General features: G+C 41.8%; 1 protein-coding gene and 1 non-coding gene across 14 annotated transcripts in view; one reads left to right on the top strand and one right to left on the bottom strand.

The window, feature by feature from the left end:
• Positions 1 to 14,081, bottom strand: part of Fn1 (fibronectin 1) — a 66,536-nt gene that overhangs the window by 12,921 nt on the left and 39,534 nt on the right. For 7 of the 13 annotated variants that reach the window (XM_040753378.1, XM_005070516.4, XM_040753374.1 and 4 more), the window contains 11 exons: positions 13,101 to 13,283; positions 11,116 to 11,205; positions 9,764 to 10,033; positions 8,416 to 8,532; positions 7,379 to 7,543; positions 6,607 to 6,762; positions 5,508 to 5,621; positions 4,389 to 4,658; positions 3,017 to 3,204; positions 1,718 to 1,805; positions 739 to 915 (listed from right to left, as the gene is read on the bottom strand). In XM_040753378.1, the coding sequence (XP_040609312.1) occupies positions 739 to 915; positions 1,718 to 1,805; positions 3,017 to 3,204; positions 4,389 to 4,658; positions 5,508 to 5,621; positions 6,607 to 6,762; positions 7,379 to 7,543; positions 8,416 to 8,532; positions 9,764 to 10,033; positions 11,116 to 11,205; positions 13,101 to 13,283 (1,818 nt within the window). The remainder of the gene's footprint in view (positions 1 to 738; positions 916 to 1,717; positions 1,806 to 3,016; positions 3,205 to 4,388; positions 4,659 to 5,507; positions 5,622 to 6,606; positions 6,763 to 7,378; positions 7,544 to 8,415; positions 8,533 to 9,763; positions 10,034 to 11,115; positions 11,206 to 13,100; positions 13,284 to 14,081) is intronic. The other 6 variants (XM_013113722.3, XM_040753375.1, XM_040753376.1 and 3 more) reach the window with 1 other exon arrangement.
• LOC121143042 lies at positions 10,300 to 10,401 on the top strand. Its single transcript, XR_005880174.1, has one exon. It is a non-coding gene; the product is annotated as a U6 spliceosomal RNA (small nuclear RNA).

The raw sequence follows: 14,081 nt of genomic DNA, 5'->3' as shown, positions 1-14,081 counted from the left end.
TGTAGGCTACGGAATCGGTCCACAGAGGAACAGTACAGTGTATCACAGTGTGGACAATAACATTAACGAGGAAGTCCATCTGAAAACATAGTCATTTATGTCCCTGATACTGACCTCCGATCATTAATCTTTGCATACACTTCGACCTTTATTATATGTAGTGCTGTGTGCTGTTTGTTTTTTGGTTTGGGTTTTCTTTTCTTTTTCTTTTTGGTTCCGAGAGGCTTTCCCTGTGTAGTCCTGGTCTTCCAGGAACTTGCTCTGTGGACCACGTTAGCATCACACTCAGAGATCCACCGCCTCTGCCCTCAGTCTCCCAATGCTGAGATTAAGGAGTGTGTTTGTAATTATAAATTTCATTATACTTTTAAAAAAATGGTCATGCTAATGCTAAGAGAGCTATATACTACTATTTTGTATCTTTTTGTATTCTGAATTAACTTAAAAAACAAACTAGGGTTTCACTATGTCTGGTCTCAAATTCACATCCTCCTGCCTATGACTATGGGTATGCATTTTCTTTAAACAATAATGAGCATTTTTGTGAAAAAAAATTTGGTGACATTTATAGGTCAAATGAAAGCCAGGATGTAAAATATCATGGGATGGCAACCACATTTTCAAACTGTGTTCGAATAAAACACTGGTCTTGGAATAACTACCCAGCCAGTTTATGCTGTGGGGGCACACACACAGACTGCTGTGGGGACATAAAGTCAAACTTCTGGGCACACTGACCTGTGATGGTATAGGTTCTGATGTCTGGGCTGATGGTCCTCTGAATGGGGGGCTGGCCATTGGCTGGGATGGCATCAACTTGGAAGCCAGTGATTGTCTCTGTCTTTGTTCGCCAGCTAATAGTGATGGTGGTCTCTGTAGCATCTGTGACACGGGCCCTTCTTGGAGGACTGACATCTGTGGAGGAGCATAGCTAGAGATTAATGCATGTAATGTTTCGATGTATTAAAACACTTCCTAATTATGCAAATACATTCACTTCAGGAGATACACTGATTAATAATGTGCAAGTTACCCACCTTGGGCATTCAGAAAGAAAGGTTAACGGTATTTAGGAAATATGAAAATATTCACTTCTTATGCCTTTTGTTTGAAGAAACTGAAAAGCTTTATCAATACTGCCAGTGGTTCCCAGGGCTGAATCTAGAGTACCCAGAAATATTTCAAACAAGTGTTACAATGATTAATTCACTGTACTGTAAAAAATGTGTGGTGGGAACCTTAACACAGCTACTTAGTAATAATACAAGCATGGGTAGAAGTCCTCTGCCATTTCTAAAAGGCATCACCAGCTTCTCCCTTCATCATTCCACAGATGACCAAACTGACACTGCACATGATTGCTGAAAGAATGGTCATCAGGTTATTGATAAAACAGAGAACTAGACATGGACCTAAGTAAGCCCCGTCTGTCCTGTAGCAGAAGTGAGTTCATCCTCCCCAGACTGAACTCTATGAAAGCAAATCCTCACAAACAGAGTTAACCCGGCTGTGGGTTTAACCCATCAGAGTGAAGTGCTTCCATTTTGTTTTCGCAGGCCATTTTCTAGATGGCGTGCAAAGTGGATTATCAAAAAGATCAGCTACCATATCAGTCTCCAGATTCTATCATTAAATGTGTAGTCTAAGAGATCACTTACTGACCTTCACTTTTACTCACACCGAAGGATCTTCAATATTAGAATGTTTGATTACTTACTCTCTAGAGTTGTGATGACTCCCTGAGCTGGTCTGCTTGTCAGTGTGTCCTTGAGAGCATAGACACTGACTTCATATTTGGTGGCCACCTAGAAATAAGGTCATGAGAAGCGTTTGCAATGGTATTGCAAGAAGTCTAGAGAGTTCTACCAAAGCACTGGAGAAATGCAGATGTTATAAAAGACAATCTGCAAAACCCAGAACACTTCAAATTGTCAGATTAACTTCAATTTTACCTGTGATTGCTAACAGGTTTAAACTGGATGAATTTTAAAATGTTCTCGGGGGTTAAGTTCAAGCAATCTACAAATTACATATTTATACTAAAGTGGTATCAAAAAAAAGAAAAATCAGTATTAAGGTTTTTTTTTTGTTGTTGTTGTTTTTTGCTTTGTTTTGTTTTCCTTTATGGGAACCAGAGTTCTAATCCCCAACATCTGCATAAAAATGCCAGGTGTAGCAAGGCCTTTAATCCTAGCTCTCGGTGGCCAAAGGTGATTAGATCTCTGTGAACTTAAGGCCAACCTGGTCTACCCGGTATGATTGTGTGCATCCATAATCCCAGTGCATCAGGAGACAAAGGGGTCACTGGAGGTGGCTGACAGTTATAAATCATGACTTTGGTTATCTTCTGATCACAAAGAGGTAAGAATTTCTATTCTGTCTCTGAGCTCTCTTCTGCAGCTTCCTCTGGAACTGGTCTTGGGTCAAGGTGTGCATCAACCCCTTAGGGTCCTAGTTAGCTTTCTGCACATCCACAAAAAGTTGTTTGTTTGTTTGAGACAGGGTCTCTCTATGTATCTCTTGGCTATCCTGGAAGTCACCCTGTAGATCAGACTTACCTAGAACTCAGAGATTTACCTGCCTCTGCCTCTCTAGTGCTGGGATTTGAGGCATGTGCTACCACACCCAGCTTTTTAAATGTTTTAACAGGGTAGTGTCAAGTTGGGTTGGCACTAACTCAAGAATGCTTCTATAAAAGCCATACATTCAGCCAGTGAATATAAATTGATATAAATTGATGCCTATGGAATACAACCTTTTAAGATAAGCAGAATACTCATTAGTAGCTATATAAGAATTGCATAAAATTCAATGCTACTTATACCATTCTAATCCAGTAGTCACCTAGAAAACCTTGGCTCAACATTAAAGAATTCTATTGTAATTGTATACATTTATAATAAAATTATTTGATGGTATAAGGGAAGAATGTTTGATTTATTGAAATTACACCTCTACTCTCTGATGCAATGAAATGACCTATTTCCTATTGCAGGGATGGAAGCTCACATCTTACCATGAGCCCGGATACAACCACAGACGAGCTGTCTGGAGAAAGGTTGATTTCCTTCATCGGTCCAGTCTTCTCCTTCGGGGTCACCCGTACTCGATATCCAGTGAGCTGAACATTGGGTGCCACCCACTGGGCACTGAAGCTGGTGGGTGTCACCTGAGTGAACTTCAGGTTGGTTGGAGCAGGAATAGCTGTCAGGGTGGTCATTGGTTAAAAGATTATCTTATAGGGAATGGGGAAAAGGGAAAATAAAGCGAATTTTAAGTAGAGTGGGTTGTTCTTGTAGGGGCTGGGGGTGGGCTTCCTGGCCCAGCAGCGATTCAGCACAAACAGGTAATAAGAAGGGATACACCAGAGGGAAGTGTGTTTTTTACCAGCAATTCTCAGAGTCGCTGGAAACACCTGGGTAAATGTCAGGACTCTAATAGACTTCGGGTTTGAAAATGTTTTATCTCCCCACCCCTTCAAAAACCAAGAACTGAATTGCCTTATTGGTCATTAGAATTGATTTTTTTTTTCTTTTGTGTGAAAATAGATGAGCAATGGCCCCTTTTCTATGTAACCTGAGCTTTGTATGGTAAACGATTTCACAGAGTATTCCATCTAAGAGATGGAATTATGTTTTTATTGTCTCTTTTATATTTGGACCCCATGGCAAATATGGCTGCTAAATTGGAAGTATTCTCTGCGGTGCGGCGTAAGAAGAAAATTGGTTGACGATAGAGGCAGGAAAGAGAAGCAAAGAGCAGTAACACAGACTGTCACCTCTACACGCTTTGAGCATTCCAACCCTGATTCAGGGGTAAAGCACAAGGGGACAAATGATTGGAGGAAGGCACTGGCCCTAGCGACTCTGTTCTGTGCATTTGCATCAGAAACCTTTAAGCAAATGACACACCGGCACAGGCTATCTGGCCAGGGAAGCGCTTACCCATGCGTTCTTAGATCACGCTGTAAGGAAATGCCCGGTTTAGGGCCATTCCTCAGAGTTAGCTCAATGATTCTAGACTTCTTTCCTCCGTGTGTGGAGAGGGAGGGTAACTACAGAGGTGTGTGTCACTTAGGAAACAATCCACAGTTTAGTATCATCTTCAGACATCTTGCTTTATGGCCTTCAAATATACATATACTTAGCATATTTGCATGCATATGCTAAGCTACTTCAAATTTCTTTTGACTAGACTCAGGTAATGAAACATCACCTAACTTTTACTGTGTGTTATCATTCCTCGGTAAAGAGGGCCTTTCCTAAGGGTTTGAGGGCATTTTCCTACTCTCCCTAACATGGGAATCAATAGCCCAGTGACGAACAATGTCAGCAAGGCGTAAAGCCGCTGCTCCCATGAGCACCCAAGTGGTGCAGTTAACGATATACCTGTGGACTGGATTCCAATCAGGGGCTGGCTCTCCATATCATCGTGCAAGGCAACCACACTGACTGTGTACTCAGAACCCGGCCTGAGGCCTTGTAGCTCTGCAGTGTCTTCTTCACCATCAGGTGCAGGGAAAAGCTCATGGATTCCATCCTCAGGGCTTGAGTAGGTCACCCTGTACCTGGAAACTTGCCCCTGTGGGCTTTCCCAAGCAATTTTGATGGAATCGACATCCACATCAGTGAATGCCAGTCCTTTAGGGCGATCAATGTCTGTTAGGCAAATTAATGGTAAGAGGTTATGTGAAAAGCCAAGTTGTGAAACAAGCCTATTTTTATACCGTGCAAAGCAGTTCTGCAGATACCATTTTCTTTGATGAATTAAACTCCAATTATCACACTATTATAAAATAGAAAGTTACTTGACATTTACTTAAGAGCCTTTGGTGGGGGGGGGTTTAGAATATTTAGGGTCACCTTTCTTATTAAGACACAGGGTGAGTGAGGTGTGTAGACACCCTCAAAAGTCCCCACAAAGGAATATTTTGTTGATTTCAAGATAATCTATCAAGATTTGATTTTGCAAGGTGATGTTAGTCTCACAGACCTGGATTTTCTATATCTTGGAAATGGTAAAGTTGATTTTTCAGTGGTCAATTTAGACTGCGATAATCTTTCTCAAAGGCTTCTCTTTTTGCCCTCCCCGCCATATGAAGTATTTTTTAGGAAAACACTGGTGCAGTCCACAGTCCTCCAAACATTACGGCTTCATGGGGTACTTGTGTCAACTTTACCAGCCAGTCATAGAAAAAGTCGGTCCTAGAGAAATACTCCACAGGTTTGCTGAAGGCAATTAAGATTTTGCTGAGGCTGTTTGAGCAAAGGAGGCTGAAAGCACAGCAGCTGTTGGTGGCCACACGAACAACGGTTTTCCCTGAAAACTCACTATGTGGCAGGAAGGAAAAAACTGTTTGCCAAGGGCTCATCTCAACCTATGAACCAGCCAGCATGTTGCCTTTCCCTGTACATAATGGCAAAAGACATGCAGTGGGCATCTAGACACCCCCCTCAAAAAAAAACCAAAATGACTTTGGAAGTAGAAACCAAGCATTGGTTACGTACTGGTTACTGCAGTTTGAACGAGGGGCTGGCTTTCTCCGTTCTGGTTCTGAGCATAGACACTAACCACGTATTCCACTGTGGGTTGCAAGCCTTCAATAGTCATTTCTGTTTGATCTGCAAAGGAAGGAGAGGCAATTGCAGGTTTGGAAAGCCACCCAAGCCGCTTCCACGATAGCGTCATGAAAAGCAGATGTGTACAACAGTCATGAAGCACCTATCCGTCTTGGGAAAGTCAGATACCCATTTTCCTCCTGGGAAAACCTGTGCACTGGTAACAGAAGTTTAAGATATTGGGGCTGGGGGATGCAGCTGAATTGGTAGAGTGTTGTCTCGTATGAGCAAAGCCAGGCTTTGGAACCCAGAGCCACAGTAAATTGTATGACCTTAGTACTAGCGCTTAGGAGGTACAGACAAGAGAATCAGAAATGGAAGGTCACCCTTGGCTACACAGTGCATTCAAGGACAGCACAGACTTCTTGAGACCCCATCTCAAAAAAAAAAAAAAGGTTTGGCATACTTCAGTAAGATCATATTCAAGAATAAATTTTACAACTTAACATGATACCCCCAAAATTAATGAGGGTATTCTTGAAGGAAAAAAATGAAAGAAATTAAATTGGCCTTAAGAAATTGCCTTGAGATCATAACTTTGGAAGTCGTTTTATCTAATACAAACATCAGATCTAGAAGGCTCTGCAATGTCAATCCATCCTTCTCTTCCTGGTGTGTGTCCACACAGCTACACAAAACTGTATGAAAAACAAAACCAGAAATATATGGGCAGTAAAACTTGCCCTGTGAAGTGAGATGGCAACAGTCTATGAATGGGAACACCACAACACATGCCACATAGAACACTTAAAAATGAAACCCTCTGGGGCTGGGCAGTGGTAGCTCTCGCCTTTAATTCCAGAATTTGGGAAGCAGAGGCAGGCTGATCTCTGTTAGTTCAAGGTCAGCCTGGTCTATAGAATAAGTGCCAGGACAGGATCTAAAGCCACACAGAGAAAGCCTGTCTTGAAACACAAAAGAGAAAACAAGACCTTCTGGGCTCTTACTGGATTTATCCTGCTAGATTTGACACACTGGGTTTTCTTACCTGGACCAGCAGTTTTAGTTTTTGATGGTCCTGGGCCATTTTTGGGAATGGTGGTCACTCTGTAACCCGTCACAGGAGAACTTGAAGGCAGCCACCTGACACTAATGCTGTTGTCCTGAACATCAGTCACTTGCATTTGGGATGGCTTGTCGATTTCTATAAGTAAAAAAAAAACCAGTGAGGTCCCAGTGTTTGAGGGCAGTACTGGACAAGCCCTTGTCTTTAGCTCTAGTGTGTATGTAAATGATCTTTCATTTCTATTAATGTATTGCAGATGTTTCTTTTGACAAAAGTAAGATTAGCTTGAAAAAAGAAAAACATGCATCTAGACACTATTACAACTATTTTCAAGATGATTATTTCATTCCACAAACAAAACACTTCACCTCAGGTAGGGCTTGGTCCTCTACCTTCTATGAGTATTTATGAATACTCTCTCTGTCTGATGTCTACTGCTAATACATGGAGTGTAGCAGTTAAAAACACAAGACAAAGTTGTCTGCTCTTAGGGTCTTTGTACATTTGCCACAAAATTCTGTCGTTAATAGGTATTGCTAGCTACAGGTTTTGTCTTATTAAGAAAATGAATCAGGTTTGAAGGTGTGGTTCAGTGAGAGTGCTTGTCTAACGAATATAAGATGCTGAGTTTGATCCCTAGCACCACACAAAACTATAGGAAAATCAACTTCACGGTGAAGAAAACACCTCGGGAGAACACTGTGATACCATCTTCATGAATAACCCTGTGTCTTCCCAGACAAGAAGTTTGTACCTGTTCGATAATTGATGGAAACTGGCTTGCTGCTGGCTGGACTGTCCCCGCGGCCAGTGATAGCGTACAGGGTGATAGTGTAATCTGCTCCGGGTTTAATGTTGTTGATGGTGGCTGTGGACTTGCTGCCAGGCACAGTGAACTCCTGGACAGGGCTGTTTCCGCCTGTATGAAAGGGGTCAGTGGGAGCTTTGAGGAGCCAGGAATCACTCCAATATTATTAACACACTGAAAGCAGTATGTAAATCACTACTGCTCGCAGCAACGCAGCCTGAACTGGCAAGTATATTTATGCATGTAGTAAGCCTCAGTAAGTATATAAAAATAGGGAGAACTCCCAAGCTAATGTCATTTTAACATCCCTGGGTTAAAATGCCACTGAGTTGTAGATGAACAGGCAAAAGGTGAAGAAATTCCCAGGAATGAGCTTCCTAGTTGATTTTAAAATACCAAGTAGTATTATGTATACATAAGCAACACTACACAGACTCAGTAGGATGTATTTATACATTCTTGTGGGAGTGCATGGGCACTCTGTGTGTGTGTGTGTGTGTGTGTGTAAAACAGTAAGAAAAAAGAGGCCAAGCAAGTGAAAGGGAGTGGTGGGAGAAGGGCATGGGAGGGTTTGGGAGAGGAAAAGGGAAGGAGGAAGTGCTGTAATTAAACCTTTAATTAATTTTTAAATGGAAAAGGGGGGCAAGACTGTGGCCCACTCAACCTTAAATTTAATGAACCGCATTCTTTTCAAAACTGCTAACAGAATATTTGTTAAATTTAGAGAGCACAGAGAAGAAAATATAAGAATTACCAATGATAATATTTGTGACTGTATAAACTTTCCCCCTCATCTCTGCTTTCCACCTCTAGCTGTAGTGTATAGACAACACTTAAACTTCATTTGACAACCAATTATCCATAGTTCCCAAGTTTTCTCAATGGTCCTGCTTGCATTTGAATCCCATACCCGCTGCCAGGTTTCCAAGTTACCCACCCGGGCTCTGATCCCATCAGGGTGAAATTGCACAATATGATCACACCTGTCTCTCCATAGGTGATTCTGTAATAGCGTACGGAGACGGGAGGAGGTTCCCAGCTGATCAGCAGGCTGGTAGGGGTGGAGGCAATGACTTCCAGGTCCCTCGGAATGTCAGAAACTAGAAAAAAATCACAGGAAAATATTCTACGTCCATAACTTCCAAAGAAAGCTCAGAGTCACTCTCTGTTCTTTTCCTGATTATAACTGTTACATTTCCTTCATATAATGATAAAGACACTAAATTAGCAGAATTAAAAACTATGAAGTCAAGGGAAGGGGCTAAGGAGATTGTTCAAATTGTGATAAAATCGTGGATTCTTTTTCTGCAACATTCTTTTTGGAAAACAATTTAAACCACAGAAAAGTTATAAAAACTATAGTGGTACTCACCCATGCACTATTAACCTTGTGCTATTTGGAGGTAGCAATTAGACATACCTCTACTGGTAACTAAGATATAGATTATCATAATAGGTCTCCCAATCATTGTCACTGAAAATAAATCTATATACATACAGACATCTGTATAATCTAGGGCTTGACTCCTGCCAGACAAAGTACTCTACCGATACGCTACAGCCAGAACACCTCATTTAAAAGCTTTGAATTTTGAGACAAGGTCTCACTGAAACAGGCTAAGTCTGAACTCACAGCAGCCCAGAATGGCCTTGCCCTATCTATCTTCCTGCCCCAGCCCCCTGAGTATCTAGGATTACAGATCTGTGCTACTAAGCCCAATTGAAAATCAGGTTTACAGTAACTTTGGGACCATAATATGTTTTTGAATGAAACTTTACTAAAAGCTAACAAATATCCAAGCTGGGAGTAGTAACTTGTGCCTGTAACTCCAGCACTCAAAAGTTCAGGCAGGAGTATCATACTTAGATAAGCCTGGGCTATGGAGTCCGTTCTGGGTCAATATGGGCTATGAAACTATCTCAAAACAATATAAAAAAACTGACCGGCAAAAAACACCAAAACATAAATAAGTGAATCCCGGTAAAATTTTATCAGAGTTAAAAAAAAAGAATCTTTTAAAATGTATTCTTAGAGGGAGATACAGGTGCCACACATAATGTCACTGCCTCCTTCCCCTCTTTATTGAGATGGGATCTGACTGCATAGCTCTAGACTTGCTCTGTCCCAAGTTGACCTCCAACTCAGAGATCCTCCTGCCTCTGCCTCCCAAGTGCTGGGATCAAAAGCATGATGTATCACAATGCTTGGCCCTGTCACTGCCCTTTCTTTGCTGATGCCAACTAAGGTGACAGGAAAACTTTTTACACACTACACCAAACCATACAAAGGAATTTCTTTGCAGATTAAAAAAACAAAACAAACAAAATTACCTGTTGATTGCTGGCCAATCAGAGGGGAGCTCTCCTCTCTGCCATTAACAGCAATGATGCTGACAATGTACTCAGTACCAGGGTTGAGGTTGGTGAGGGTGATAGAATTCCGAGAGGGAGGCACTCGGTCTTGTCTAGGTCTTCCAACAGACTGCTCGGCATGATGGCGAATTATGTAGCCGGTGATGGGAGCTCGAGGGGCCACCCAGTGGACAGTGAACGAGTTGGCAGTGATATCAGAAGAATCAAAACCAGTTGGAGAATCAAGACCTGTTTTTTTTTCCACCCAAGGAGGGGAACAAAAGACAACATCTTTCTTTATGTCTGAACTGGTGGTTGTTTGGTGTCTTTTGACAACAATTAGTTCATGTTCATTCATATTTTTTTCTTCTTCTAAGTAATGGAAACTTGTATATGTGTAATTATAGTAGGTTTCTGTATAATACTTGAGTAGTTATATTTTCAAGGGCATTGGCATTGTACTGGATAGTATATCAATTTGACACAAACTAAAGTCATCTGAGAAGAAGGAACCTCAATTAAGAAAATGCCTCTGTAAGATCAGAGTATAACAGAGAAGATTAGCATGGGCCCTGCACAAGGCTGACACACAGATTCGTGAAGCGTTCCATATTTGGAAAAAAAAAAAAGAGCAGAGTAAAGGCAAACCTGTATAGGGCTTTTTCTTTATTAATGGTTGACAGGGGAGGGCTGGGCCCACCCCATTGTGGGCGGTGCCATCCCTGGGCCGGTGGTTCCTGAGAAAGCAGGTTGAGCAAGCCTGAGGGAGCAAGCCAGTAAGTAGCATGCCTCCATGGCTTCCGCATCAGCTCCTGCTTCCAAGTTCCAGCACTGCTTGACTTCTTGTCCTGACTTCCTTCAGTGATGGACTACTATGTGGAGTGTAAGCCAAATAAACCCTTTCCTCCCCAAGTTGCTTTTGATCACGGTATTTCATCCCAGCAATAGTAACCCCAGCTAGCACAGCATTCAAACATTTTATATGCGTCATGTATGTATGGATGCCAGAGTATCTCTCAAAGCAGAACATAGGTCATGAAACTAGGAAAGGGAGTGTAGAAGAGAAAAGGATACCTTAATAGGGAAGGGTGAAAAAGTGTCTTAGAATAGAGGTGACAAGGTGACATGAGAGCAAAAAGGGGCTGTACTAATTAGCATAGGGAGACAGGGGACCAGGAGGAGTGGCATGGGGAGCAGGGAGAGGAATCGAAGAGGAGGGTTAACAGAGCATATGAAGATACCGCAGTGCTAACTCAAAAAGAAAAGATTTTAAGTAATGTTCCAACAACATTAGAGAGCTACTTGATAAGCATGTTGCCAGCAGGACTCACCTGTTTTCTGTCTTCCTTGAAGAGGGATGCTCTCGTGTTGTTCATAGACACTGGAGACACTGACTAAATATTCAGTCCCAGGAAGGAGATCTAAAGAGGCAAGTGGGACTTGCTTTAAACTTGAAAGCATGAGAAACCACAGCACTCCCTGGACTACTCCATCTGATGAACTAGCCAAGCATTCGGTCCCATAGCCTACTTGCAGCTAAGTGAGCATCTACGCATGGAAACATCTGTAGTTAAGGGCCACCTTTCCCTGTGCCTCTTAAGACCCTCAGTTCCACCTGTATAAGTGTAATTCAGTCAAGTGTAGATATGGTGCATTAATATCTCTTTCATCTACTTGAAAGTGCATTTACTAAGGGTAACTGATAAAAATTTCTGAGAGACTGTGCATTAACATTTAACCATCATAACAGCATCACAAGGAGGCCTGCGGCTTCCATGCTGTGCAATGTTGCATATATTTAAATGTGCAGTTGGACAAAATTTGACACATGTCCTTGTGGGGCCATCAATGTATTCAAGACAATAAACATATCCAGTACCCCAGGGCTCACTACACTGCACCAAACTGTTTAATGTTTAAAATAGGATATAATGGCTTATCTAGGAGGGAGAGAGTCACTGTAAGATCATATTGCATTAGGAGTCTTAAGACACACAATTAACATGTAACAGGGAAGACGGGCATTGGTGGCGCAAGCCTTTAATCCCAGCACTCGGCAGAGGGATCTCTGTGACTTCGAGGCCAGCGTGGTCTACAGAGCGAGTTCCAGGACAGCCTCCAAAACAATACAGAGAAACCCTGTCTCAAAAAAACAAAGCAAAAACAAAAAAAACAAAAACCAACAACAACAACAACAACAACAAAACCAAACAAACAAAAAAACATGTGACAGGGTTTGGCTAAACTGGAGCCAACATCACCCATGTGTACTGGGTGATGGTGGTACCTAGTGACTGAGACAGCCTCATGGCCACAGTCAATCAAGCCACAGATCTGGATGCTCTGGCTATGAGTGAGAAAGCAAGATAAGTCTGCCTGGCGGCCTTCTTGTATTTCACTCTCTGGGATACATCTGAATGAGAAAGGATGTTTGTTTTCTGGTCACTACTAAGGAATATATCTAAATGTAACTATTTTCCTCTCATGTGGAACCTCACACAAATTACAACATGTGTATTCGAAGCACAGCACCATGTTGCAACCTCTTGCTTTCTTTAATACAAAATATCTCTTCCTAAATGGTAGGGAATGGGAAATGACAATTTCTATAAATTGTCTATTTAAGAGGCGGGAGAGATGGCTCAGCAGTTAAGAGCTCTGGCTACTTTTTCAGAGGACCTGGGTTAAACTTTCAGCACCCACATAAGCAGCTCACAACTGTCTGTAATTCCAATTTCAGGGGGCCTGAAACTTCCCATGGCAAAACACTAATGCACATTTTTTAAAAAGTCTATTTAATGTCAGTTGTTTTCTGAACTCTAAACCTTCTGGGAAATTCTGAAAACAGATGTTTTTTGAATTATGAACTAAACTGCCTCTTCCCATACAAAATCCTGACCTAACCTCCTCCCCTGCCCAAGTAAGCAGTCACTGTTTCTAAGATCACCTGCTGATGCTATCATACAAGAAAGGACAGTAAAATAGACACGCTGACACCACCTTTTGTACCCTTTCCTTAGTTACAGAATTAGCTTGCTATTTACTTTTTTGTGTGTATTTATGTAGGGGTAGAATGTATTGGAAGCCTTGGGACTCCACTGCCAGTGTTTTCCACTGTGATTTGTAGAGACCAAATGTTTGTCACACCAGCAGAAACGCTGCATCTGTCACAATTTACAGGGCTGCCTATTAAACCAGGATAGTGTGCCGCTCTGTTACAGCCCTCCTTGTCTTAGATGCTTCCCCGAGAGAATTCGGAATCCATCCGTCCTGCTCCAGGTAAGGATTTACCAAACATGTAGGCTTGAGCGCTTACTTGTTAGAACCACTGCATTGTCTGAAGGTGAAATTGACAGCTCCGCCACGTCCTCCTCGTTCTTCACAGGGGAGTAGCGCACCAAGAGGTTGGTTAGCTCGATGGACGGAGGTGGGGCCCAAGTGACACGCATAGTGTCTGGACCAATGTTGGTGAATCGAAGATCAGTGGGAGGAGGGACAGCTGATTTCAAACAGGAAGGAATATTGAGTTAATGCGATTTTAAAGTCAGAGCTAACGAAATAGCTGGAAAAGTAAAAACCCGAACTTCATTCATGCACAAAAGAAAACAGTCAATATCATGCAAACAGTCTAATCTAAATCTAATCTAAATCATGATACACTATTGTTAAAAAAACAAAACACTATACAGAATACTGTTAGGCCCCTTTAACCTTTCTGCCATCATTGATGCATTTTAAAGAATATTAATAATTTTAACCTATTTTCAAATAGGTTTTTTTGTTTTGTCTTCTTTCTTTTTTTTTAAAGTGCATTAATACCACTAAAGATTTTTATCCCAGGCTGAAGAGGCTTAAGTTGCCACACAGCAAAGAGACATAGCAGTACTTTCCAAAGAAACACATGCATACAGACGAAAAAGACAAGGGGCCCTCCCTCAATCTCCCGGAGTGAGATATCTACAAACTACTGCATTGCTATAATTCCAGGCAGTGAACTCTACTTACAAGTGAGGGGACTCATGCACATTGGTTCTCAGCATGTTTCTTACCATGCAGGCCAGAGAACCTTTACGATGTTGCATGCTGGTCTCCAGACTCTAGTTAAAGAGGAGTTTCCTTACCTTGCATAGAGCACCATCTAGAAGGCCTTATGGTTTATGCCTTCCTACCTCGAAAACCCTCCTTTCCTTCCACCCTAATTTTTGATGGGTGTTTTATTAGCTATGAAAGAGCTTATCAAAAGGTAAGAGGAGACACCCAGTCACACACTTAGGTGTATCTTAGTTAACCAATGCTC

This window comes from Mesocricetus auratus, unplaced genomic scaffold (assembly GCF_017639785.1).
Source record: "Mesocricetus auratus isolate SY011 unplaced genomic scaffold, BCM_Maur_2.0 Super-Scaffold_100010, whole genome shotgun sequence".
Taxonomy (NCBI): Eukaryota; Metazoa; Chordata; class Mammalia; order Rodentia; family Cricetidae; genus Mesocricetus; species Mesocricetus auratus.
The sequence above is the reverse complement of the archived record's forward strand: the minus strand, read 5'-3'. Positions and strand labels throughout refer to the sequence as shown.